This window comes from Coregonus clupeaformis, unplaced genomic scaffold (assembly GCF_020615455.1).
Source record: "Coregonus clupeaformis isolate EN_2021a unplaced genomic scaffold, ASM2061545v1 scaf0506, whole genome shotgun sequence".
NCBI classification, from domain to species: Eukaryota; Metazoa; Chordata; class Actinopteri; order Salmoniformes; family Salmonidae; genus Coregonus; species Coregonus clupeaformis.
In genome coordinates this window covers 153144-178113 of record NW_025533961.1, presented here as the reverse complement: position 1 = coordinate 178113, position 24970 = coordinate 153144, and the positions used below count along the sequence as shown (strand labels likewise).

At 42.8% G+C, this 24970-nt stretch overlaps 6 protein-coding genes across 8 annotated transcripts; 1 reads left to right on the top strand and 5 right to left on the bottom strand.

Moving 5' to 3' along the window:
* Positions 1 to 858: 858 nt before the first annotated feature.
* Positions 859 to 1710, bottom strand: LOC121583236 (heat shock protein 30-like). The gene has a single exon (XM_045215767.1). It carries the CDS (start codon positions 1659 to 1661, stop codon positions 1017 to 1019), a length of 645 nt encoding a protein of 214 aa, XP_045071702.1. The 5' UTR covers positions 1662 to 1710; the 3' UTR covers positions 859 to 1016.
* A 941-nt stretch (positions 1711 to 2651) lies between these two features.
* On the bottom strand, positions 2652 to 3506 carry LOC121583237 (heat shock protein 30-like). Its single transcript, XM_041899425.1, has one exon. It carries the CDS (start codon positions 3454 to 3456, stop codon positions 2812 to 2814), a length of 645 nt encoding a protein of 214 aa, XP_041755359.1. The 5' UTR covers positions 3457 to 3506; the 3' UTR covers positions 2652 to 2811.
* Positions 3507 to 4784: 1278 nt separating this feature from the next.
* On the bottom strand, positions 4785 to 5538 carry LOC121583239 (heat shock protein 30). The gene has a single exon (XM_041899426.2). It carries the CDS (start codon positions 5486 to 5488, stop codon positions 4844 to 4846), a length of 645 nt encoding a protein of 214 aa, XP_041755360.2. The 5' UTR covers positions 5489 to 5538; the 3' UTR covers positions 4785 to 4843.
* A 1425-nt stretch (positions 5539 to 6963) lies between these two features.
* LOC121583240 (heat shock protein 30-like) lies at positions 6964 to 7705 on the bottom strand. The gene has a single exon (XM_041899427.2). It carries the CDS (start codon positions 7653 to 7655, stop codon positions 7011 to 7013), a length of 645 nt encoding a protein of 214 aa, XP_041755361.2. The 5' UTR covers positions 7656 to 7705; the 3' UTR covers positions 6964 to 7010.
* Positions 7706 to 10524: 2819 nt separating this feature from the next.
* Positions 10525 to 11300, bottom strand: LOC121583241 (heat shock protein 30-like). The gene has a single exon (XM_041899428.2). It carries the CDS (start codon positions 11248 to 11250, stop codon positions 10606 to 10608), a length of 645 nt encoding a protein of 214 aa, XP_041755362.1. The 5' UTR covers positions 11251 to 11300; the 3' UTR covers positions 10525 to 10605.
* Positions 11301 to 12008: 708 nt separating this feature from the next.
* Positions 12009 to 24635, top strand: carm1l (coactivator-associated arginine methyltransferase 1, like). 3 transcript variants are annotated; one of them, XR_006003469.2, is made up of 14 exons: positions 12009 to 12198; positions 13321 to 13446; positions 13550 to 13644; positions 13738 to 13842; positions 13956 to 14066; positions 18228 to 18405; positions 18511 to 18601; positions 21200 to 21281; positions 21385 to 21470; positions 23292 to 23381; positions 23526 to 23663; positions 23787 to 23876; positions 24116 to 24236; positions 24373 to 24635. XR_006003469.2 is itself a non-coding variant. In XM_041899430.2 (13 exons), the coding sequence occupies exons 1-13, from the start codon at positions 12027 to 12029 to the stop codon at positions 24380 to 24382; spliced, it is 1374 nt and encodes a 457-aa protein (XP_041755364.1). In that variant the 5' UTR covers positions 12009 to 12026; the 3' UTR covers positions 24383 to 24635. The 3 variants fall into 3 exon arrangements, 2 of the variants coding, with proteins under 2 accessions (XP_041755364.1, XP_041755365.1); XM_041899430.2 differs by lacking the exon at positions 24116 to 24236; XM_041899431.2 differs by lacking the exons at positions 24116 to 24236; positions 24373 to 24635 and having other exon boundaries at positions 23787 to 23880.
* Positions 24636 to 24970: the final 335 nt, after the last annotated feature.

The following is a 24970-nucleotide window of genomic DNA, read 5'->3' as shown; positions in this document are numbered from 1 at the left end:
CAAAAAAACAAGAAACGGGATATTTACACAGGACGAAAAATAAAAGCGACCGCACTGCTACGCCATCTTGGAATTTTAAATCAGGTAGTTCAGTAACAAGCTGGATGGATTCCACATTCCTGAGATATTAGTGGTGCTGTACTTCAAGCAACTCACCTTTTAATGCTTTCACTGATGATTGATTTACTTTACTTAAATATAATTATGACTTTAAAAAGTATTTTGAACCATATTCCTTTTCACATTTACAGTATTGATGGATCATTAGCGACACATCTTCTGTGTCATGCAATAGAATGAGCAAAGCAGATCAAAATTGGACAAAAGATCACAAGCTACGTTTTAAAGAGAGTTTTCACCACAGGAGTCATTGATAGAGAGGTCAAATGTAATTGAACACATTCTAAAATAATCCACTGAGAAAATAAATGCATATTGTACAACATTATGAAATTGGTGTTGTGTCGATTTTATGTTATTTTAATATTGTTGAAAACTGAATAAATGTTTCTCTGGCATTATGTTTGCCTTATATTTATCTCTGTTTTTTAATTACTCAAAAAACTATTTTTTACATGGTGTGAAAACCGTTCTTTCATATTCAATGATCTAGAACAGAACACATACTCAAAAAGGCCTACATTGCAAATCCTGACATGTCCCCATAACATTTGTTTTCAAAAGTCAGGTTTTTAAAGATGTAATGAACATGTTAGAATAAGAACATTTTTAGTAGAGCTTTTAGAAATTGAATTTACTGAAACTGATCATTGAAAAATATCAAGCCAAGTTAACTTTTGATGAGAAATAATAATCATTATGTTGATATTCCTTGAAGAGATCATAACGACTGCAATATTGTGTAAAAGTTTGTATTTTATTGATTAAATGAAATAGCATCTCATATTGATTGTTACAAGATATGAAATATAAATGAATTGATTTTCATGACATGAAAAATATGTATTAGAAAATTAAACATCCTTTGAAATAAAAAAATAGCATAATAAATATAATCAGTCCTCATGTGAAGTAGTGTTCTCTTGTTTCTTCTGTGTGTCAGTGGTGCTGCCCTCTGTCTTTGAGAGGAATTGTGGGGTTTTCACATCCAGGCTACAGTTGATGGGCACAACTCTCTCTGCCACCTCCTCCTCAGCAGATAGTGGATTCTTTGGTGCCTCGATGTGGAGCTTCCCGTCATGAGCCAGGGAGCAGGTGACTGTCTCAGGATTCACCCCTTCAGGCAGATCAAACTCTTGTCTGAACTCTTGGCATCTGTAAGAGTAGGAGCCTTCCCCATCATCTAGCTTCTTCTCTGTCTTCCCACTGACTTTCAGCTTCCTGCCCACCTGCTTGACAGACAGCTCATCTGGGGGAAAGTCTTTAGTGTCCAGTGTCAGGGCAAAGCGCTCTCCCTCTTTTTCCAGCTTGAAGGAGACTAGTTGGATGGCCACAAAGGCTGGGACATGGTCCAACTCTTCAAAGATGTGCTGCTGGAGTTTCTCCATCAGCTCCAGACTGCTCTTGATCTCCAGCAGGTTTCTCTGCAGTAGATCCCGCTGGCCGAGAAGAGGTCGGACCTCTGGCCATAGACTGCGCACAGGCCAGTAGAAGTCCATCAATGGGCTGAGGGAAGACTGGAATCCTCGGGAGCACAGCATCTTCAGTCAATGTTGAGTCTTCTTGCTCTGAGATGGCACTGTATGTTCAGTGTTGGTTGTATTGGTTTCTGTCTCAGCAGTGGGAGTTTCACAGCTTTTATATCCTGCCACTTGGAGCTCCAATGTATTCAGGAACTTTCCTGTCATTGCCACAGTTCTCCACTGGGTGACACACTGCAGGAAAGTGGTTACGTCACTCCAGCCAGCTTCTAAATCAGGTAGTTCAGTAACAAGCTGGATGGATTCCACATTCCTGAGATATTAGTGGTGCTGTACTTCAAGCAACTCACCTTTTAATGCTTTCACTGATGATTGGTTTACTTTACTTAAATATAATGATGACTTTAAAAAGTATTTTGAACCATATTCCTTTTCACATTTACAGTATTGATGGATCATTAGCGACGCATCTTCTGTGTCATGCAATAGAATGAGCAAAGCAGATCAACATTGGACAAAAGATCACAAGCTACGTTTTAAAGAGAGTTTTCACCACAGGAGTCATTGATAGAGAGGTCAAATGTAATTGAACACATTCTAAAATAATCCACTGAGAAAATAAATGCATATTGTACAACATTATGAAATTGGTGTTGTGTCGATTTTATGTTATTTTAATATTGTTGAAAACTGAATAAATGTTTCTCTGGCATTATGTTTGCCTTATATTTATCTCTGTTTTTTAATTACTCAAAAAACTATTTTTTACATGGTGTGAAAACCGTTCTTTCATATTCAATGATCTAGAACAGAACACATACTCAAAAAGGCCTACATTGCAAATCCTGACATGTCCCCATAACATTTGTTTTCAAAAGTCAGGTTTTTAAAGATGTAATGAACATGTTAGAATAAGAACATTTTTAGTAGAGCTTTTAGAAATTGAATTTACTGAAACTGATCATTGAAAAATATCAAGCCAAGTTAACTTTTGATGAGAAATAATAATCATTATGTTGATATTCCTTGAAGAGATCATAACGACTGCAATATTGTGTAAAAGTTTGTATTTTATTGATTAAATTAAATAGCATCTCATATTGATCGTTACAAGATATGAAATGTAAATGAATTGAGTTTCATGACATGAAAAATATGTATTAGAAAATTAAACATCCTTTGAAATAAAAAAATAGCATAATAAATATGATCAGTCCTCATGTGAAGTAGTGTTCTCTTGTTTCTTCTGTGTGTCAGTGGTGCTGCCCTCTGTCTTTGAGAGGAATTGTGGGGTTTTCACATCCAGGCTACAGTTGATGGACACAACTCTCTCTGCCACCTCCTCCTCAGCAGATAGTGGATTCTTTGGTGCCTCGATGTGGAGCTTCCCGTCATGAGCCAGGGAGCAGGTGACTGTCTCAGGATTCACCCCTTCAGGCAGATCAAACTCTTGTCTGAACTCTTGGCATCTGTAAGAGTAGGAGCCTTCCCCATCATCTAGCTTCTTCTCTGTCTTCCCACTGACTTTCAGCTTCCTGCCCACCTGCTTGACAGACAGCTCATCTGGGGAAAAGTCTTTAGTGTCCAGTGTCAGGGCAAAGCGCTCTCCCTCTTTCTCCAGCTTGAAGGAGACTGGTTGGATGGCCACAGAGGCTGGGACATGGTCCAACTCTTCAAAGATGTGCTGCTGGAGTTTCTCCATCAGCTCCAGACTGCTCTTGATCTCCAGCAGGTTTCTCTGCAGTAGATCCCGCTGGCCGAGAAGAGGTCGGACCTCTGGCCATAGACTGCGCACAGGCCAGTAGAAGTCCATCAATGGGCTAAGGGAAGACTGGAATCCTCGGGAGCACAGCATCTTCAGTCAATGTTTAGTCTTCTTGCTCTGAGATGGCACTGTGTGTTCAGTGTTGGTTGTATTGGTTTCTGTCTCAGCAGTAGGAGTTTCACAGCTTTTATATCCTGCCCCTTGGAGCTCCAATGTCTTCAGGAACTTTCCTGTCATTGCCACAGTTCTCCACTGGGTGACACACTGCAGGAAAGTGGTTACGTCACTCCAGCCAGCTTCTAAATCAGGTAGTTCAGTAACAAGCTGGATGGATTCCACATTCCTGAGATATTAGTGGTGCTGTACTTCAACCAACTCACCTTTTAATGCTTTCACTGATGATTGGTTTACTTTACTTAAATATAATGATGACTTTAAAAAGTATTTTGAACCATATTCCTTTTCACATTTACAGTATTGATGGATCATTAGCGACGCATCTTCTGTGCAGTGCAATAGAATGAGCAAAGCAGATCAAAATTGGACAAAAGATCACAAGCTACGTTTTAAAGAGAGTTTTCACCACAGGAGTCATTGATAGAGAGGTCAAATGTAATTGAACACATTCTAAAATAATCCACTGAGAACATAAATGCGTATTGTACAACATTATGAAATTGGTGTTGTGTCGATTTGATGTTATTTTAATATTGTTGAAAACTGAATAAATGTTTCTCTGGCATTATGTTTGTCTTATATTTACCTCTGTTTTTTAATTACCCAAAATACTATTTTCTACATGGTGTGAAAACCGTTCACTCATATTCAATGATCTAAAACAGGACACATGCTCAAAAAGGCCTACATTGTAAATCCTGACAAGTCCACGTGTCAGGATGTCAGTATGCGACAATCGCGCAGGACACAGAGCTTCGAAACGTACTTACTCATAACGTCAACATAACACAGGGAAACCCCACCAGATGACACCACATAACAACACGACACACAGCAATTAGCAGATCTTAAGGAACAATCAAGACAAACAATAGAACACAGAAACATCGATCTACACTGTACGGACACGCCGCCGAGCAAGAGGAGCACCCAACCCACGTAACATTTGTTTTCAAAAGTCCGGTTTTTAAAGATGTAATGAACATGTTAGAATAAGAACATTTTTAGTAGAGCTTTTAGAAAATTGAATTTACTGAAACTGATCATTGAAAAATATCAAGCCATCTTATTAGTTAACTTTTGATGAGATATAATAGTCATTATGTTGATATTCATTGAAGAGATCATAACGACTGCAATATTGTGTAAAAGTTTGTATTAAATTTGATTAAATTAAATAGCATCTCATATTGATCGTTACAAGATATGAAATGTAAATGAATTGAGTTTCATGAAATGAAAAATATGTATTAGAAAATTAAACATCCTTTGAAATAAAAAAATAGCATAATCAATATAATCAGTCCTCATGTGAAGTAGTGTTCTCTTGTTTCTTCTGTGTGTCAGTGGTGCTGCCCTCTGTCTTTGAGAGGAATTGTGGGGTTTTCACATCCAGGCTACAGTTGATGGGCACAACTCTCTCTGCCACCTCCTCCTCAGCAGATAGTGGATTCTTTGGTGCCTCGATGTGGAGCTTCCCGTCATGAGCCAGGGAGCAGGTGACTGTCTCAGGATTCACCCCTTCAGGCAGATCAAACTCTTGTCTGAACTCTTGGCATCTGTAAGAGTAGGATCCTTCCCCATCATCTAGCTTCTTCTCTGTCTTCCCACTGACTTTCAGCTTCCTGCCCACCTGCTTGACAGACAGCTCATCTGGGGAAAAGTCTTTAGTGTCCAGTGTCAGGGCAAAGCGCTCTCCCTCTTTCTCCAGCTTGAAGGAGACTGGTTGGATGGCCACAGAGGCTGGGACATGGTCCAACTCTTCAAAGATGTGCTGCTGGAGTTTCTCCATCAGCTCCAGACTGCTCTTGATCTCCAGCAGGTTTCTCTGCAGTAGATCCCGCTGGCCGAGAAGAGGTCGGACCTCTGGCCATAGACTGCGCACAGGCCAGTAGAAGTCCATCAATGGGCTGAGGGAAGACTGGAATCCTCGGGAGCACAGCATCTTCAGTCAATGTTGAGTCTTCTTGCTCTGAGATGGCACTGTGTGTTCAATGTTGGTTGTATTGGTTTCTATCTCAGCAGTGGGAGTTTCACAGCTTTTATATCCTGCCCCTTGGAGCTCCAATGTCTTCAGGAACTTTCCTGTCATTGCCACAGTTCTCCACTGGGTGACACACTACAGGGAAGTGGTGACGTCACTCCAGCCAGCTTCTAAATCAGGTAGTTCAGTAACAAGCTGGATGGATTCCACATTCCTGAGATATTAGTGGTGCTGTACTTCAACCAACTCACCTTTTAATGCTTTCACTGATGATTGGTTTACTTTACTTAAATATAATGATGACTTATAAAAGTATTTTGAAGCATATTCCTTTTCACATTTACAGTATTGATGGATCATTAGCGACGCATCTTCTGTGCAGTGCAATAGAATGAGCAAAGCAGATCAAAATTGGACAAAAGATCACAAGCTACGTTTTAAAGAGAGTTTTCACCACAGGAGTCATTGATAGAAAGGTCAAATGTAATTGAACACATTCTAAAATAATCCACTGAGAACATAAATGCATATTGTACAACATTATGAAATTGGTGGTGTCGATTTTATGTTATTTTAATATTGTTGAAATCTGAATAAATGTTTCTCTGGCATTATGTTTGCCTTATATTTACCTCTGTTTTTTAATTACCCAAAATACTATTTTCTACATGGTGTGAAAACCGTTCACTCATATTCAATGATCTAAAACAGGACACATGCTCAAAAAGGCCTACATTGTAAATCCTGACAAGTCCACGTGTCAGGATGTCAGTATGATGCGGTAGGACGAAGTCAGGCGCAGGACACAGAGCTTATCGAAAACGTACTTTACTCATAGGTAACGTCAAATAACATAACCTCCACGCAGGGAGGAAACAAACCCGCTCACCAGATGACAACCAAACATGAACAAACACGCACAACATACAGTGGGAGCCAGAGGGTTAAATAGGGCAGTGATCAATGATAATGGGAAACAGGTGTGAACAATCAAGACAAGACAAGTAGAACACAGAAACATCGATCGGTAGCAGCTAGTACTCAGGTGACAACGAACGCAGAAGCCTGCCCGAGCAAGGAGGAGGAGCAGCCTCGGCTGAATCCGTGACACCACGTAACATTTGTTTTCAAAAGTCCGGTTTTTAAACATGTAATGAACATGTTAGAATGAGAACATTTTTAGTAGAGCTTTTAGAAAATTGAATTTACTGAAACTGATCATTGAAAAATATAAAGCCATTGAGCTTATTGGAAAGTTAACTTTTGATGAGATATAATAGTCATTATGTTGATATTCATTGAAGAGATCATAACGACTGCAATATTGTGTAAAAGTTTGTATTAAATTTGATTAAATTAAATAGCATCTCATATTGATCGTTACAAGATATGAAATGTAAATGAATTGAGTTTCATGAAATGAAAAATATGTATTAGAAAATTAAACATCCTTTGAAATAAAAAAATAGCATAATAAATATGATCAGTCCTCATGTGAAATAGTGTTCTCTTGTTTCTTCTGTGTATCAGTGGTGTTGCCCTCTGTCTTTGAGAGGAATTGTGGGGTTTTCACATCCAGGCTACAGTTGATGGGCACAACTCTCTCTGCCACCTCCTCCTCAGCAGATAGTGGATTCTTTGGTGCCTCGATGTGGAGCTTCCCGTCATGAGCCAGGGAGCAGGTGACTGTCTCAGGATTCACCCCTTCAGGCAGATCAAACTCTTGTCTGAACTCTTGGCATCTGTAAGAGTAGGATCCTTCCCCATCATCTAGCTTCTTCTCTGTCTTCCCACTGACTTTCAGCTTCCTGCCCACCTGCTTGACAGACAGCTCATCTGGGGAAAAGTCTTTAGTGTCCAGTGTCAGGGCAAAGCGCTCTCCCTCTTTCTCCAGCTTGAATGAGACTGGTTGGATGGCCACAGAGGCTGGGACATGGTCCAACTCTTCAAAGATGTGATGCTGGAGTTTCTCCATCAGCTCCAGACTGCTCTTGATCTCCAGCAGGTTTCTCTGCAGTAGATCCCGCTGGCCGAGAAGAGGTCGGACCTCTGGCCATAGACTGCGCACAGGCCAGTAGAAGTCCATCAATGGGCTGAGGGAAGACTTGAATCCTCGGGAGCACAGCATCTTCAGTCAATGTTTAGTCTTCTTGCTCTGAGATGGCACTGTGTGTTCAGTGTTGGTTGTATTGGTTTCTGTCTCAGCAGTAGGAGTTTCACAGCTTTTATATCCTGCCCCTTGGAGCTCCAATGTCTTCAGGAACTTTCCTGTCATTGCCACAGTTCTCCACTGGGTGACACACTGCAGGGAAGTGGTGATGTCACTCCAGCCAGCTTCTAAATCAGGTAGTTCAGTAACAAGCTGGATGGATTCCAGATTCCTGAGATATTAGTGGTGCTGTACTTCAAGCAACTCACCTTTTAATGCTTTCACTGATGATTGATTTACTTTACTTAAATATAATTATGACTTTAAAAAGTATTTTGAACCATATTCCTTTTCACATTTACAGTATTGATGGATCATTAGCGACGCATCTTCTGTGCAGTGCAATAGAATGAGCAAAGCAGATCAAAATTGGACAAAAGATCACAAGCTACGTTTTAAAGAGAGTTTTCACCACAGGAGTCATTGATAGAGAGGTCAAATGTAATTGAACACATTCTAAAATAATCCACTGAGAACATAAATGCGTATTGTACAACATTATGAAATTGGTGTTGTGTCGATTTGATGTTATTTTAATATTGTTGAAAACGGAATAAATGTTTCTCTGGCATTATGTTTGCCTTATATTTATCTCTGTTTTTTAATTACTCAAAATACTATTTTTTACATGGTGTGAAAACCGTTCTTTCATATTCAATGATCTAGAACAGAACACATACACAAAAAGGCCTACATTGCAAATCCTGACAAGTCCACATGTCACGATCGTCTAATGAGGAGGACCAAGGCGCAGCGTTGAAAGTGAACATAGTATTTATTAGACTGATCACACGATCAAAATAACTGACGAAAACGTGATGTCTCTGGTTACATAAACAAACCAAAATGAGAACAAGAAACCACAACACAAAGTGAAAAGACCGATAGTTAAATATGGCTCCCAATCAGAGACAACCAGCTGACACTCGTTGCCTCTGATTGGGAGTCACTCAGGCCAACATAGATATACAAACATAGACTACACACCCTGGCTCAACATAACATAGTCCCCAGAGCCAGGGCGTGACAGTACCCCCCCCCAAAGGCGCGGACTCCGACCGCGCCAAACAACCACAACAGGGGAGGGACCGGGTGGGCACTCCGCCTCGGCGGCGGATCCGGCTCCGGACATGACCCAGGCACGGGTTGTGCTGGACTGACGACGCGCACCCCTGGCTTGGTGCGTGGAGGAGGAACGGGCCTTACCAGGCTGACGACGCCCACCGTAGGCTTGGTGCGTGGAGCAGGGACCGGCCGGACTGGGCTGACGAAGCACACCACTGACTTGGTGCGGGGAGCAGGAACGGGCCGGACCGGGCTGACGAAGCGCACCCCTGACTTGGTGCGGGGAGCAGGAATGAGCCGGACCGGGCTGACGACGCGCACCACAGACTTGATGCGGGGAGCTTGGATGGGCCGGACTGGGCTGGCGACGCGCACCACCGACTTGGTGCGGAGATCAGGAACGGGCCGGACAGGGCTGACGAAACGCACCACAGACTTGGTGCGGGGAGCAGGAATGAGCCGAACCGGGCTGACGACGCGCACCACTGACTTGGTGCGGGGAGCTTGGATGGGCCGGACTGGGCTGGCGACGCGCACCACCGACTTGGTGCGGAGAGCAGGAACGGGCCAGACCGGGCTGACGACGCGCACCACTGACTTGGTGCGGGGAGCAGGAATGGGCCGGACCGGGCTGACGACGCGCACCACTGACTTGGTGCGGGGAGCAGGAATGGGCCGGACCGGGCTGACGACGCGCACCACTGACTTGGGGCGGGGAGCAGGAACGGGCCGCGCCGGGCTGACGACACGCACCACAGGCTCGATGCGAGGAACAGGAACAGGCCGGACCGTACTGGGGACACACACCACTGGCCCTACGCAGGGATCAGGAACGGGCCGGACCGGACTGGTAACACACCCCAGTACCTCTCGCCGTGCCTCCACACTTTCCCTCTCCTCTGTGACCAGTGGCCCCCTTAACCTGGCGGCCTTCTCTGCCAACCCTCTGCACCACTCTATCCCGTACTCCTGCTGCCCCGTCGTCCACGGCGTGAGCCCCCCCCTAAAAATTTTCTGGGCTTGTCTCTCCCCCGTGGACCAGGCCTCCATGGTTCTCGTCCAATTCTCTCTCCACTTCTCGTAATTCCAGCCTTTCTCCTCGTCACGCTGCTTGGTCTGGTTTTGGTGGTTTCTTCTGTCACGATCGTCTAATGAGGAGGACCAAGGCGCAGCGTTGAAAGTGAACATAGTATTTATTAGACTGATCACACAATCAAAATAACTGACGAAAACGTGATGTCTCTGGTTACATAAACAAACCAAAATGAGAACAAGAAACCACAACACAAAGTGAAAAGACCGATAGTTAAATATGGCTCCCAATCAGAGACAACCAGCTGACACTCGTTGCCTCTGATTGGGAGTCACTCAGGCCAACATAGATATACAAACATAGACTACACACCCTGGCTCAACATAACATAGTCCCCAGAGCCAGGGCGTGACACCACATAACATTTGTTTTCAAAAGTCAGGTTTTTAAAGATGTAATGAACATGTTAGAATAAGAACATTTTTAGTAGAGCTTTTAGAAAATTGAATTTACTGAAACTGATCATTGAAAAATATCAAGCCAAGTTAACTTTTGATGAGAAATAATAATCATTATGTTGACATTCCTTGAAGAGATCATAACGACTGCAATATTGTGTAAAAGTTTGTATTTTATTGATTAACTGAAATAGCATCTCATATTGATTGTTACAAGATATGAAATGTAAATGAATTGAGTTTCATGAAATGAAAAATATGTATTAGAAAATTAAACATCCTTTGAAATAAAAAAATAGCATAATAAATATAATCAGTCCTCATGTGAAGTAGTGTTCTCTTGTTTCTTCTGTGTGTCAGTGATGCTGCCCTCTGTCTTTGAGAGGAATTGTGGGGTTTTCACATCCAGGCTACAGTTGATGTGTACAACTCTCTCTGCCACCTCCTCCTCAGCAGATAGTGGATTCTTTGGTGCCTCGATGTGGAGCTTCCCGTCATGAGCCAGGGAGCAGGTGACTGTCTCAGGATTCACCCCTTCAGGCAGATCATACTCTTGTCTGAACTCTTGGCATCTGTAAGAGTAGGATCCTTCCCCATCATCTAGCTTCTTCTCTGTCTTCCCACTGACTTTCAGCTTCCTGCCCACCTGCTTGACAGACAGCTCATCTGGGGAAAAGTCTTTAGTGTCCAGTGTCAGGGCAAAGCGCTCTCCCTCTTTCTCCAGCTTGAATGAGACTGGTTGGATGGCCACAGAGGCTGGGACATGGTCCAACTCTTCAAAGATGTGCTGCTGGAGTTTCTCCATCAGCTCCAGACTGCTCTTGATCTCCAGCAGGTTTCTCTGCAGTAGATCCCGCTGGCCGAGAAGAGGTCGGACCTCTGGCCATAGACTGCGCACAGGCCAGTAGAAGTCCTTCAATGGGCTGAGGGAAGACTGGAATCTTCGGGAGCACAGCATCTTCAGTCAATGTTGAGTCTTCTTGCTCTGAGATGGCACTGTGTGTTCAGTGTTGGTTGTATTGGTTTCTGTCTTAGCAGTGGGAGTTTTACAGCTTTTATATCCTGCCCCTTGGAGCTCCAATGTCTTCAGGAACTTTCCTGTCATTGCCACAGTTCTCCACTGGGTGACACACTGCAGGGAAGTGGTGACGTCACTCCAGCCAGCTTCTAAATCAGGTAGTTCAGTAACAAGCTGGATGGATTCCACATTCAACAGGAGTTAGTCCTGTTTTATTTAACGCTGCTAGGTTTTCAATTATATCAATAGTCTAAACTGTCCTCTTTATTGTCATTCAACATAATAAAAGGTGAACAAAATAGAACATGAGTGAAAGTGAGTTTCAATAAAGTTAAAGTGAGTTCATTATAATGTTATAAAAAAAGGTGTTTTTCGCGCTGAATTTGGAAGTCATCAAAGCATTGATGATACAAGTACGTATTAGCAAAATTCTTAATAAAATGTGTTTGTTTTCTTTTTCTTTATACATAAAAAAACGTTTATCTGTTCAGATTCTTCAATGTCTTAGCCTAAATTGCTGTATTAGATTAACTTAATCTAACCATGATTTATATATATACAGTATGTATTGTAACTTCGTTTTTTATTCAAATCATATTCTTATACACAGTCTGTCCCCGCCCCTTGAGTCCTACCAGAGCTCCTCCCCCTCCCACCTCCACCAAACTCAGATACATCTGTAAAACCTTACTACAGAAGATACTACAGCTGCGACCATGGAGACCATGGATAGGAGTTCAGAAGCAACCTGTTTCTCCATCAATCTGTTCTCTGTGAATGAGGACCAGGTACAGGGAGAGATACAGGTGGCCAAACAGAGGCAACACCAAGGCCTTTCTCTACAGTTGAGCACAGGGCTGGAGGAGACAGAGCTCACTATTCAGGATGGTAAGTACGCATGCAAGAAACAAGAACAAGCAAATATGTCTTGATATTTTTATACTTCATACTACCTCTTTCCGTATGAGGACAATCAAGAAGAAATAGTGAACATAATACGTAAGTCATGATGCTCTCTTTATTTCTGAATAAAATTGCCAATTACTTTTTTTTCTGAAGACAAACAAAGAAATTGTATTGTCCTCTCTCTGGTCTATGAGAAGTCCAGGTATGTGTATGTGTGTGCAATTGTATGACATTTTCCTACAGTGTTTCCCATATGGCAATTGTACTTCTCTCTGTGTGGTCGCTGGACCTGCTGTGCTGACAGGTCTGTGAGATTTACTACCCAGTTGTGTGCACCCTGTGTGTGTGTGTATGTGTAAAATCTAATCTAATCTAATTGTATTTGTCACACGTGCCGAATACAACAAGTGTAGACTTTACTGTGAAATGCTTACTTACGAGCCCTTTCCCAACAATGCAGAGTTAAAAAGTAAGAAAATGTGCTAATAAAAATAGAAAAGAGTAACACAATAAATAACAATAACAAGGCTATATACAAGGAGTCCCAGTACCGAGTCAATGTGCAGGGGCACAAGGTAGTTGAGGTAATATGTACATGTAGGTAGGGGTAAAAGTGACTATCCAATCAGGATAGATAATTGTAGCAGCAGCGTATGTGGAGAGTGTGAATGTATGTATGTGTCTGTGTGGCGTCAATATGCATGCATGTGTGTTTGTGTGTGTGTGTGTGTCTGACTCTGTTGGACAGTATGCACCTAAACTGTGTTTTCGTATACTATACGGTACAGTGGGCCTAGCCACCATAGCTCTCTGCCTGCTGGTGCACAGGATCAGATAGTGCCACTACACATTAGTAGCCTCGTGCCACAGTTCACTGCCAGAGTATGCTGAAGGTTATCTTAGGTTAAGGGCTGACATTGTTATTTATGGTTCCTTTACTGATACATTTACAAAAGGCCAAGAACAAATGAAATGCATTCAGGGCAGATAACACACAGGATCAGCCCTCTGGACAATGTACAAGACAGAAAACAGTGAGAATACAGAAATCTTGTATTTAGGTGTATTTTAATTAACTATCTGTTGTGTTTTTTTCCTTTACAGGTGATGGGGCCTGTGTATTCAAATTCACAGTCACCAGGGAAACAGACTGTTGTCGGGTGGGCACCCAATCTTTCCTCATAACCGTTGGCTGCCTGAGTGTTCTCTTGCAATTCAGAACACAGAGTGGTAAGGGCACACATAAAACTACGCACGTTGGCTAAAATGGAAGCCTACTTTACACAGTCAAAAATAGTTTTCATGCATAAAGTCTGTTGTTTTCTGACCCCAGAGTTTCAGGAGTTCCACAGACAGCTGAGAAGAGAAGATAAGCCAGCAGTGTTTGACCAGAGAACTGAAGACTCCTCAGCCCTGCAGTACTTCCAGGTAGTTTTACTGTACCAGTCAACTAGACCCTCAGAGAGACCAACTGGTGGTGTACTTGGTGGTGACTGAACCTCTTCGTCCCTTCCTCTGTAGTTTTATGGCTGTTTATCACAACAACAGAATATGCTGCAGGATTATTTGAGGACAGCCACGTATCAAAAGGCCATTCTGCTAAACGAGACGGATTTCAAGGACAAGGTAAGAATGGAACCACATAACCAGAACCACACATAACCACAGAACCTGATCATGTCTTACATTTTGTCTGTTACTACATGTAGATGTAATGTCTGGCTGCTTCCTGTACCCAGATAGTACTTGATGTTGGCAGTGGATCAGGGATCCTGTCTTTTTTCGCCATCCAGGCAGGAGCGAAGAGGGTATATGCTGTGGAGGCCAGCCCTGTAGCCAAATTTGCAGAGGTAAAGGCATCTGTTTTACCTTTCAACCTTACTGCTGCTCTGGCAGCATCAGATTTTTTTCCTATCAACCTTCCAGGAAATGTGAAAGTTAATGTTAAACGAGCATCCTTTTGCACTTTAGCATGCACTATCTGGCATTTTCAACCTATAGCACCAGAATTCTTAATAATTGCTCAAATGTGTGTATTGTATGATGAATAGGTGGTTACTTTAATAACGTCATTGGTCTGTTGAGATGATTGAACGTTCTATGCTGCTTTGAAATCTGATTTATGTTTCTGCTGTTTTAGCAGCTTTAACCACTTACGCCTAGAAAGAGAAGGAAAATCTTACGGCTTTGACCAGTGAATAAAGTCATTTGTATTGCTTGGCCCAAAACACCCCGGGTAAAGATGATGAATCACTTATCACAGTCCTAATCACCTATGTTGTCAATGCATCTAGCTCAAACCTCATGCTGTCTACATGGAGCCAAGAACAAACTCTTGATGAAAACCGCACAACCCTGGAAATGCTATCTCAGAGAGAGTCACACCTCCAGAACAGAACTTCCCCCATAAATGGACCTCGTGCTTCACACACAGAGCATGACATTCTAAGGGTGTAATGACTTGAGGCCACTCTTGGCCCAGAAACCAGCTTGGGGGTGAAGGAAACATATTTTCATGGATGGATGGCCTCTAGCTTAACAGTCAGGCATAGTTCACCCTGCTCTATTTCTACTGCTTTACTGGTATTCATTTCTAGACTGCAACCAGATGTGTCTCTTCATATTTATTTTCTTCCACATTGCAGCTTATCTGCCAATAGTCGAACCCTATACTCAGTTTGACAAAAGCTATATAAAACAATGGCGGACCTCCATAATGTATTCCTGTTGGGGTGGTTGCATGGTTTCTCTGAGCAGGCTGAATCCCTATCATACTGTAGGCCTACACTGAGGTCTATATAAATAGTGTGAACCAGAGCCTGGGACCACCCCTGTGGACGCTTGGCCAGCGTCAGTGTGCACGTGCATGTGCATGGGTCACTGCCTCACAAGAACGCTCCACATGCCAAGGTCTGGATTAAACAGGAAGGCTACTCTGCCACGGTCTGGGATGATGACCTACACAGACAGCAAGAGAGAACCAACCAGTGTGGACAATGTCCTATTGAAACAATATAATGAGAGGCTCCCTCACACTCCCAGTCAGAGGATCTTGCCTGGCCAGCTTTACCTGGTTTATGTCTATAATACACCATATGCTTCAGACTCTCAGTAATCCAAGACCCAGGAGTCTGTCCCTCTCACTCAGTGTGCATGGAGAGCATTTCCATCTAAAAGGACCCATGAGCACCAACATGTGAAGTTCATAGGAGCATGTCAAATTCTGTGTCAAATGAAAGCTAAGAGTCTATATTTTTGAGAAATTAAGGCATATATACACCACCGGTCCAAAGTTTTAGAACACCTACTCATTCAAGGGTTTTTCTATATTTTTACTATTTTACACTTTGAAATAACACATATGGAATCATGTAGTAACCAATAAAGTGTTAAACAAATCAAACTATATTTTATATTTGAAATGCTTCAAATAGCCACCCTTTGCCTTGATGACAGCTTTGCACACTCTTGGCATTCTCTCAAACAGCTTCACCTGGAATGCTTTTCCAACAGTCTTGAAGGAGTTCCCAAATATGCTGAGCACTTGTCGGCTGCTTTTCCTTCACTCTGCCGTCCAACTCATCCCAAACCATTTCAATTTGGTTGAGGTCGGGGGAATTGTGGAGGCCAGGTCATCTGACGCAGCACTCCATCACTCTCCTTCTTGGTCAAATAGCCCTTTCACAGCCTGGAGGTGTGTTGGGTCATTGTCCTGTTGATAGCCCCACTAAGCCCAAACCAGATGGGATGGCGTATCGCTGCAGAATGCTGTGGTAGCCATGCTGGTTAAGTGTGCCTTGAATTCTAAACAAATCACAGACAGTGTCACCAGCAAAGCACCCCCACACCATAACACCTCCTCCTCCATGCTTTACGGTGGGAAATACATATGCGGAGATCATCCGTTCACCCACACCACGTCTCACAAAGACACGGCAGTTGGAACCAAAAATCTCCAATTTGGACTCCAGACCAAAGGACACATTTCCACCGGTGCTCGTGTTTCTTGGCCCAAGCAAGTCTCTTCTCATTATTGGTGTCCTTTAGTAGTGGGGGTTTTTCAGCAATTCGACCATGAAGGCCTGATTCACACAGTCTCCTCTGAACAGCTGATGTTTAACTTATCCTCTGCAGCAGAGGTAACTCTGGGTCTTCCATTCCTGTGGCGGTCCTCATGAGAGCCAGTTTCATCATAGCACTTGATGGTTTTTGCAACTGCACTTGAAGAAACTTTCAAAGTTCTTGAAATGTTCCGTATTGACTGACTTTCATGTCTTAAAGAAATGATGGACTGTCGTTTCTCTTTGCTTATTTGAGCTGTTCTTGCCATAATATGGACTTGGTCTTTTACCAAATAGGGCTATCTTCTGTATACCCCTACCTTGTCACAACACAACTGATTGGCTGAAACGCATTAAGAAGGAAAGAAATTCCACAAATTAACTTTTAAGCAGGCACACCAGTTAATTGAAATGCATTCCAGGTGATTACCTCATGAAGCTGGTTAAGAGAATGCCAAGAGTGTGAAAAGCTGTCATCAAGGCAAAGGGTGGCTATTTGAACAATCTCAAATATAAAATATATTTTAATTTGTTTAACACTTTTTTGGTTACTACATGATTCCATATGTGTTATTTCATAGTTTTGATGTATTCACTATTATTCTACAATGTTAATTAAGAAAAACACTTGAATGAGCAGGTGTTTTAAAACTTTGGACCGGTAGTGTACATTTTTCTACCATTTTCCATCCTAAAAATCTGGAATAAGCAAACAGATGGAAAATGGGTCTTAGACCACAACATCTACCAGAAAAGGGGTATTAGAAATACATAAGAACACAATAATGTTGAAGTAAAGACCCCTGCCAACTAATATCAATACTAATATTTGGTTTTGGATTAATTATTTACTTTTTGTAAGTTTAAGAAACTTTGTGCCTTGTAATTCCATTACCAAAAATGACTTTCTCTCATGAGGAGGGAGGATAATGAAAGTTCACAGAAGTAACAAGTAAAGGTAGACTTACCAATTAGTTACTGTATAGTGTTTTTACTAATATCAAGTTTGTTTATGAATTATTAAGTGATAAAAACTCATAATTCTGTTACCAAATTAGAATTACTGCAATTAAATTGTCTACAATGGGAAATCATAGTAGTCACAAACCACAGTTGGGTCACCTGCTACTGTCCTCCCTTCCACTGGCATTCTGTTATGTTCAACTGATAACTGTTTTCTTTCTCTTTCTGTCGTCTGGTGGTCAAAGCAAGAGTGTGAAAACAGTCTGGACAACCCCTCCCTCTCTCTGATGATCTTACTGACATCTACCATGACACCTACCACCTACCCTCTTTCCATTTACTGTAACAAGCATCCTCACCCACTGAGCACAGACCGACATTGGATGTGGTCGCATAAAAAACTGAGGGAGATTTTATCGTAATTCTGTTCCAAACTTTGCATCTGCACAGTTCTTCCAATAAATGTGTTTTTGTGAGCTTTTCTGTGCAAATTGTTCAAAGTAGTTATTGTGCACAAAGTTGTATAGTTTGTTAAATGTTTAAATCAATGGTTTTTGTTTGGCATACATTTTAAAGTGAAAAGTCGGAGTCAAAGCATAGTTCCGTTACCATGGAATTGCCCTGGAGCAGCAGCACAGCAGCTGTCGCATCATTAAAGTAGAACTCCCTGTTTACACAGCAGGGAAGTGGACTGTACCAGAGCACTTCATGGGAGCGTTTGCATGCATGAGGTTTTACCAAAACACAATTTGTCAACAGCTAATTCTTTCCCTCTAATTTTAGACAGCAGATTAATGTAATTTCAGGTAAAGAAACAAGCTACAAATATCCTTGATCCAAGACAGCTGCTCTCACATGTACTACACAGGATGTCTTCATCAAAACCTCAGACGTGCAGTGGTGCATCAGTAAGATCAGACCCTATCTGACTCAAACAACAAATGTCATTTTTTTGGGGGACAGCAATGTTTTGTGTTTTCCCTTCAGATGCTTGTAAAGAGCAATCATCTGTCAGATAGGATCATAGTCCTGGCTGGAAAGATTGAGGAGGTGTCGTGCCCTGAGCAGGTGGACGTGATCATCTCAGAGCCCATTGGCTACATGCTGCTGAACGAGAGGATGCTGGAGAGCTACCTCCACTCCAGGAAGTGGCTCAAACCCAAGGGTCAGTTTAGTTCCAACAGAGGCAATTTTCCATGCTGTGATTGATCTGTTGATAGTTTTGTTCAGCTAATGTTACACAAAACATGTCTCTCTTCTACCTATTCAGGTATGATGTTCCCAACCTGCAGTGACATGCACCTCGCTCCCTTCACTGACGAGCAGCTCTACATCGAGCACTATGGACGCTCTAGCTTCTGGTGAGCTTCTGGTTTCAGAATCTGCCATGTGTCATTCCAGCACCACAAGGTGGAGGCTGAACTCAAATAAACGTTATTTTTAGAGTTATATTCTGTATTAGTGCTGCTTTCCATAGGGGGTTTCACAGTTGGCATCAGTGCTAACTTAAGTCGTGCTTAACTGTGACAGCAGTGTGTGTGGATGCCATGAAAACACAGTGAACTGCTATATGGGATGAGATCATAGTGCTCTCCTCCCCCTCTCTCCTCTCCTTCTGGGGGGAAGCAGAGCAGAGCAGAGCAGGATGCCAGTGCGTTAACAGACCATGATTGACCCCGCCTCACACCCCCACAAAGCCTCTCAGTCTGGGCCTGGCCCTGCCTGACGCTCCCCTCCCCTCCTCTCTCCTCCATCTCCACGGGTCTCTGTGACTGTTTACAGCTGTGTCCATGAGGGTTTATTTGACATCCCCCCACAGGGGCCCGGGCAGGCTGCGGGGCTATGCAACATGCCAGTAGAGGCTAATCGGCACCCCACCCACCCACAGCTCCAGGTCCGACTGGCACTGGGCCGTGACCCCAGTCAAGCGGGTTTCCTGTCAACGTAAAACGCTCCAGTTCAGTCCAAACCTGACTCACACATACCCTCTCGAACCCCCTCTACTCAGATAACTGTCCTCACACTGCCAGTGGCAGAAGACACAGAGACATAGAGAGAGATGTAAAGAAAATATCTGCTGCTCAAATATTGTTGGTTAGAGTGCAATATGGACTGTGCAGTCATGTCTTTGCCTGTAGTTTTCGTCCCTCACTACATTCAACACATGAGCTCAGATGCCATGCTTACATGGAGATACCGGCTAGATGTTGCAATGCTCCTCTGTGAATCCTCTGCCTTCCCCCTCACTTACACACCTACACTACATGACCAAAAGTATCTGGACACCTGCTCATCGAACATCTCATTCCAAAATCTTGGGCATTAATATGAAGTTTGTCCCCCCTTTGCTGCTATAACAGCCTCCACTCTTCTGGGAAGGCTTTCCACTAGATGTTGAAACATTGCTGCGGGGATTTGCTTCCATTCAGCCACAAGAGCATTAGTGAGGTCGGGCACGTTGGGCGATTAGGCCTGGCTCGCAGTCGGCATTCTAATTCACCCCAAAGGTGTTCGATGGGGTTGAGGTAAGGGCTCTGTGCAGGCCTGTCAAGTTCTTCCACACCGATCTCGACAAACCATTTCTGTATGGACCTCGCTTTGTTCACAGGGACATTGTCATGCTGATACAGGAAAGAGCCTTCCCCAAACTGTTGCCACAAAGTTGGAAGCACAGAAATGTCTAGAATTTCATTAAATGCTGTAGCGTTAAGATTTCCCTTCACTGGAACTAAGGGGCCTAGCCCGAACCATGAAAACAGCCCCAGACCATTATTCCTCCTCCACCAAACTTTACAGTTGACACTATGCATTGAGGCAGGTAGCGTTCTCCTGGCATCCGCCAAACCCAGATTCGTTCGTCGGACTGACAGATGGTGAAGCGCGATTCATCACTCCAGACAACGCATTTCCACTGCTCCAGAGTCCAATGGCGGCGAGCTTTACACCACTCCAGGCGACACTTGGCAATGTGCATGGTAATCTTAGGCTTGTATGCGGCTGCTCGGCCATGGAAACCCATTTCATGAAGCTCCCGACGAACAGTTCTTGTGCTGACGTTGCTTCCAGAGGCAGTTTGGAACTCCGTAGTGAGTGTTGCAACCGAGGACAGACGATTTCTAAGGTTCTACGCGCTTCAGCACCCGGCGGTCCCGTTCTGTGAGCTTGTGTGGCCTACCACTTCGTTTCGGAGCCGTTGTTGCTCCTAGACGTTTCCACTTCACAATAACAGCACTTACAGTTGACCGAGGCAGCTCTAGCAGGGCAAAAATGTGACGAACTGACTATGACGGTGCCACGTTGAAGGTCACTGAGGTCTTCGGTAAGGCCATTCTACTGCCATTGTTTGTCTATGGAGAATGCATGGCTGTGTGCTCGATTTTATGCACCTGCCAGCAACGGGTGTGTCTGAAATAACCTAATACATTAATTTGAAGGGGTGTCCACATACTTTTGTATTTATAGTGTATCTCTTCCGCACCAGTTCACTAGTGCTGACAGCATCCTCACTCAAGCTTGAACATACTGAACAGTTTATTAGTGGGCTATCTAATTAACTTAATCTCACACACATCTTGGGTTTCACATGCAAGTCTTTTACACCACCCATTTATAACAATATGGGACCAAAGACACTTCACCAAGATGGGACGTGCAATGAAATCAACGGTGTTATATATACACTTCACGTTTCCCCTTGAAGCTGTATAAAGTTACAAGATAGTGGTCTGCATGCCTTTTCCAGCAAAAGGGCTATAGTGTAGTGTCAGTCTTTGCTCCACTATGAGGGGATGATAAGCCTTTTCAGTTTTTAGGAATGTATAAATCATTCTTAACCTGGTGCTCATACATTTTACAGCATGAATTTTAGTTGTGTCTGCCTGGACAAGTTAGACTTAAGTGCAGAATCTTCTGATCTAATACATTATGTGCCTTGTTGTTCTGCCACACTCGGTTTGCAGGCACCAGACCTGTTTCTACGGGGTTAACCTGAGCGGTCTTCACAGTTCTGCAGTTGATGAGTTTTTCAAACAGCCCATAGTTGTGAGTACCTCGGTTCAATGAGGCTGCCATTGCATTCATGCTGATATATACTGTGAAATAATCCAAAGATGTTCAATTTGCCACTGTCCTCATTTTGTTGTAGGATACATTTGAGATGTCGATTCTAATGGCAAAATCTGTCAAGCACTGCATCAATTTCATGGAGGCTAAAGAAGAGGACTTACACAGGTGATTGTCTAAGTCATTTTTAAAATCTGTTTTTCAAATTGGACGGCTCTTATTTTGAGCTATGATACTGTAATGACAGATAAGAGAAAATCTATGACAACTTTTACATTATTTTTACATTTTAGTCATTTACAGTGGGGGAAAAAAGTATTTAGTCAGCCACCAATTGTGCAAGTTCTCCCACTTAAATGAGAGAGGCCTGTAATTTTCATCATAGGTACACGTCAACTATGACAGACAAATTGAGGAAGAAAAATCCAGAAAATCACATTGTAGGATTTTTTATGAATTTATTTGCAAATTATGGTGGAAAATAAGTATTTGGTCACCTACAAACAAGCAAGATTTCTGGCTCTCACAGACCTGTAACTTCTTCTTTAAGAGGCTCCTCTGTCCTCCACTCGTTACCTGTATTAATGGCACCTGTTTGAACTTGTTATCAGTATAAAAGACACCTGTCCACAACCTCAAACAGTCACACTCCAAACTCCACTATGGCCAAGACCAAAGAGCTGTCAAAGGACACCAGAAACAAAATTGTAGACCTGCACCAGGCTGGGAAGACTGAATCTGCAATAGGTAAGCAGCTTGGTTTGAAGAAATCAACTGTGGGAGCAATTATTAGGAAATGGAAGACATACAAGACCACTGATAATCTCCCTCGATCTGGGGCTCCACGCAAGATCTCACCCCGTGGGGTCAAAATGATCACAAGAACGGTGAGCAAAAATCCCAGAACCACACAGGGGGACCTAGTGAATGACCTGCAGAGAGCTGGGACCAAAGTAACAAAGCCTACCATCAGTAACACACTACACCGCCAGGGACTCAAATCCTGCAGTGCCAGACGTGTCCCCCCTGCTTAAGCCAGTACATGTCCAGGCCCGTCTGAAGTTTGCTAGAGTGCATTTGGATGATCCAGAAGAGGATTGTGAGAATGTCATATGGTCAGATGAAACCAAAATATAACTTTTTGGTAAAAACTCAACTCGTCGTGTTTGGAGGACAAAGAATGCTGAGTTGCATCCAAAGAACACCATACCTACTGTGAAGCATGGGGGTGGAAACATCATGCTTTGGGGCTGTTTTTCTGCAAAGGGACCAGGACGACTGATCCGTGTAAAGGAAAGAATGAATGGGGATTTTGAGTGAAAACCTCCTTCCATCAGCAAGGGCATTGAAGATGAAACGTGGCTGGGTCTTTCAGCATGACAATGATCCCAAACACACCGCCCGGGCAATGAAGGAGTGGCTTCGTAAGAAGCATTTCAAGGTCCTGGAGTGGCCTAGCCAGTCTCCAGATCTCAACCCCATAGAAAATCTTTGGAAGGAGTTGAAAGTCTGTGTTGCCCAGCGACAGCCCCAAAACACCACTGCTCTAGAGGAGATCTGCATGGAGGAATGGGCCAAAATACCAGCAACAGTGTGTGAAAACCTTGTGAAGACTTACAGAAAACGTTTGACCTGTGTCATTGCCAACAAAGGGTATATAACAAAGTATTGAGAAACTTTTGTTATTGACCAAATACTTATTTTCCACCATAATTTGCAAATAAATTCATAAAAAATCCTACAATGTGATTTTCTGGATATTTTTTCTCATTTTGTCTGTCATAGTTGACGTGTACCTATGATGAAAATTACAGGCCTCTCATCTTTTTAAGTGGGAGAACTTGCACAATTGGTGGCTGACTAAATACTTTTTTCCCCCACTGTAGCAGACGCTCTTATCCAGAGCGACTTACAGTTAGTGAGTGCATACATTTTTCATACTGACATAATTTCGCTCGAATAAACATTCCATTTCACTGTGTTTTGCAGGATGGAGATTCCATTTGTGTTTAAACTGCTCCAGTCGGGATTGATCCATGGGCTGGCCTTCTGGTTTGACGTAGCATTTGTAGGATCCAAGTAAGACCTCTTGGAGTGATGTTTTTCAATTATTTTCATTGTAAAAAAAAATATATTTAAAAAATAGTTTTATCTCAGGCTCCAGTGGGTATAGTAGAGATACTCTGTTCATTTGAAATCACAGTGAGTCCTTTCGCTCTGCAGGATGACAGTGTGGCTGTCCACTGCTCCTAGTGAACCTCTGACTCACTGGTACCAGGTCCGCTGTCTCTTCCAGACCCCTCTGTTTGGCAAGGTGGGACAGACTCTGTCCGGATCTGTCCAGTTCATAGCCAACACAAGGTAAGCCAGAGAAGGAGAAGGACAGTGCCTGTACTATAGAAATGGAATGGGGGACATTTGGGGAATGGAAACAATATTATACAGAGATTATATTGTATGCTTTTTGCTCTTCATCTCTACCAGGCAGAGCTATGACATTCACATCACAGCAGTTGTTGATCAGTCCGGCTTCAAATCTGGCAACAGTTTGGATCTAAAGAATCCTTTCTTCAGGTGAGCAGCTGCTGTTTGGGTGCACAGTGAGATTCAATGATCTCTTATTCTTCTCTGTATGGAGACGTCTATAATGTTGCTCCATACCAGGTCCATAGCAGAGGCTAAAATTATCTTCATATCCTTTCAATAAATACAGCTTTTGGTAGAAGCGAGTAGATATGGTAGTATTGTTTCCTACTTGCTTAATGTGCTCTGTAGTGTGCCTGGACTACACCTCTGTCTGTCTGCCTGTTTAGGGTACACAGTTGGCTGCTGGTGTAAGAACCTCCAGACAATGCAGGAGCAAAGAGTGTGGACAGACCCTTTACAGACTAGAGTCTGTGCCACTGTGGCACAAGCCCTGGGACTATAGGCTAGGTAAAGTACACCTGAACTGCCCTGCAGGGTCAGTAGTGTAGTCCATGACATATCCCCTTTTTAGGAAAGTACATCGTTCCATCCAACAGGAGTTTGACTTTGTTTGTTTGGTTAAAAATGCATTTTCTTTCCAAAGGTATGCCTGAAGTGATGATCACCAATCAAGTTCCAGGAGCCTTCATGTCCTTCGCTATAAAACTGTCCATGAAAGAACTTTGAATGTACATTAATATGTTTTTATTTTGTATAATCATATAGCCAAAGCTACAGTTCATTTATTATAGTGTACAGGGACACCAAGTGGAAATAAGTGGATCTACAATATCAATGCAATTAAGAGAGAGAGATACAAGTGTATGTATTGTAAACCTGTAACCCAAAACCAATAAACTTGTGTTATCCATAACAATAACCTCTTTATTACTTCTCTAATCAACTAATATCTGGTTCCATTTCGGTCACTGGCTCGTTAGCTCTTACTTGGATTTGAAAATAATTGATTTGAAGGGACAGGTGAAAACAACATGGTGGTGATGAGTGACTTTCTTTGGCTATTCAGGGGATAGATTGAGCCATGACTATACATTACTTACGCTACTTAGCCACTACAGTAAGTATCACCGTTTTTTTCTGTAAACACATAGATATCATAAATGTAATATAATATAATGACAAAAACAGGCACCGGGTCATGTCTAGATGGATTTCAGCTTGCTTTTGTCAAATTTACGATT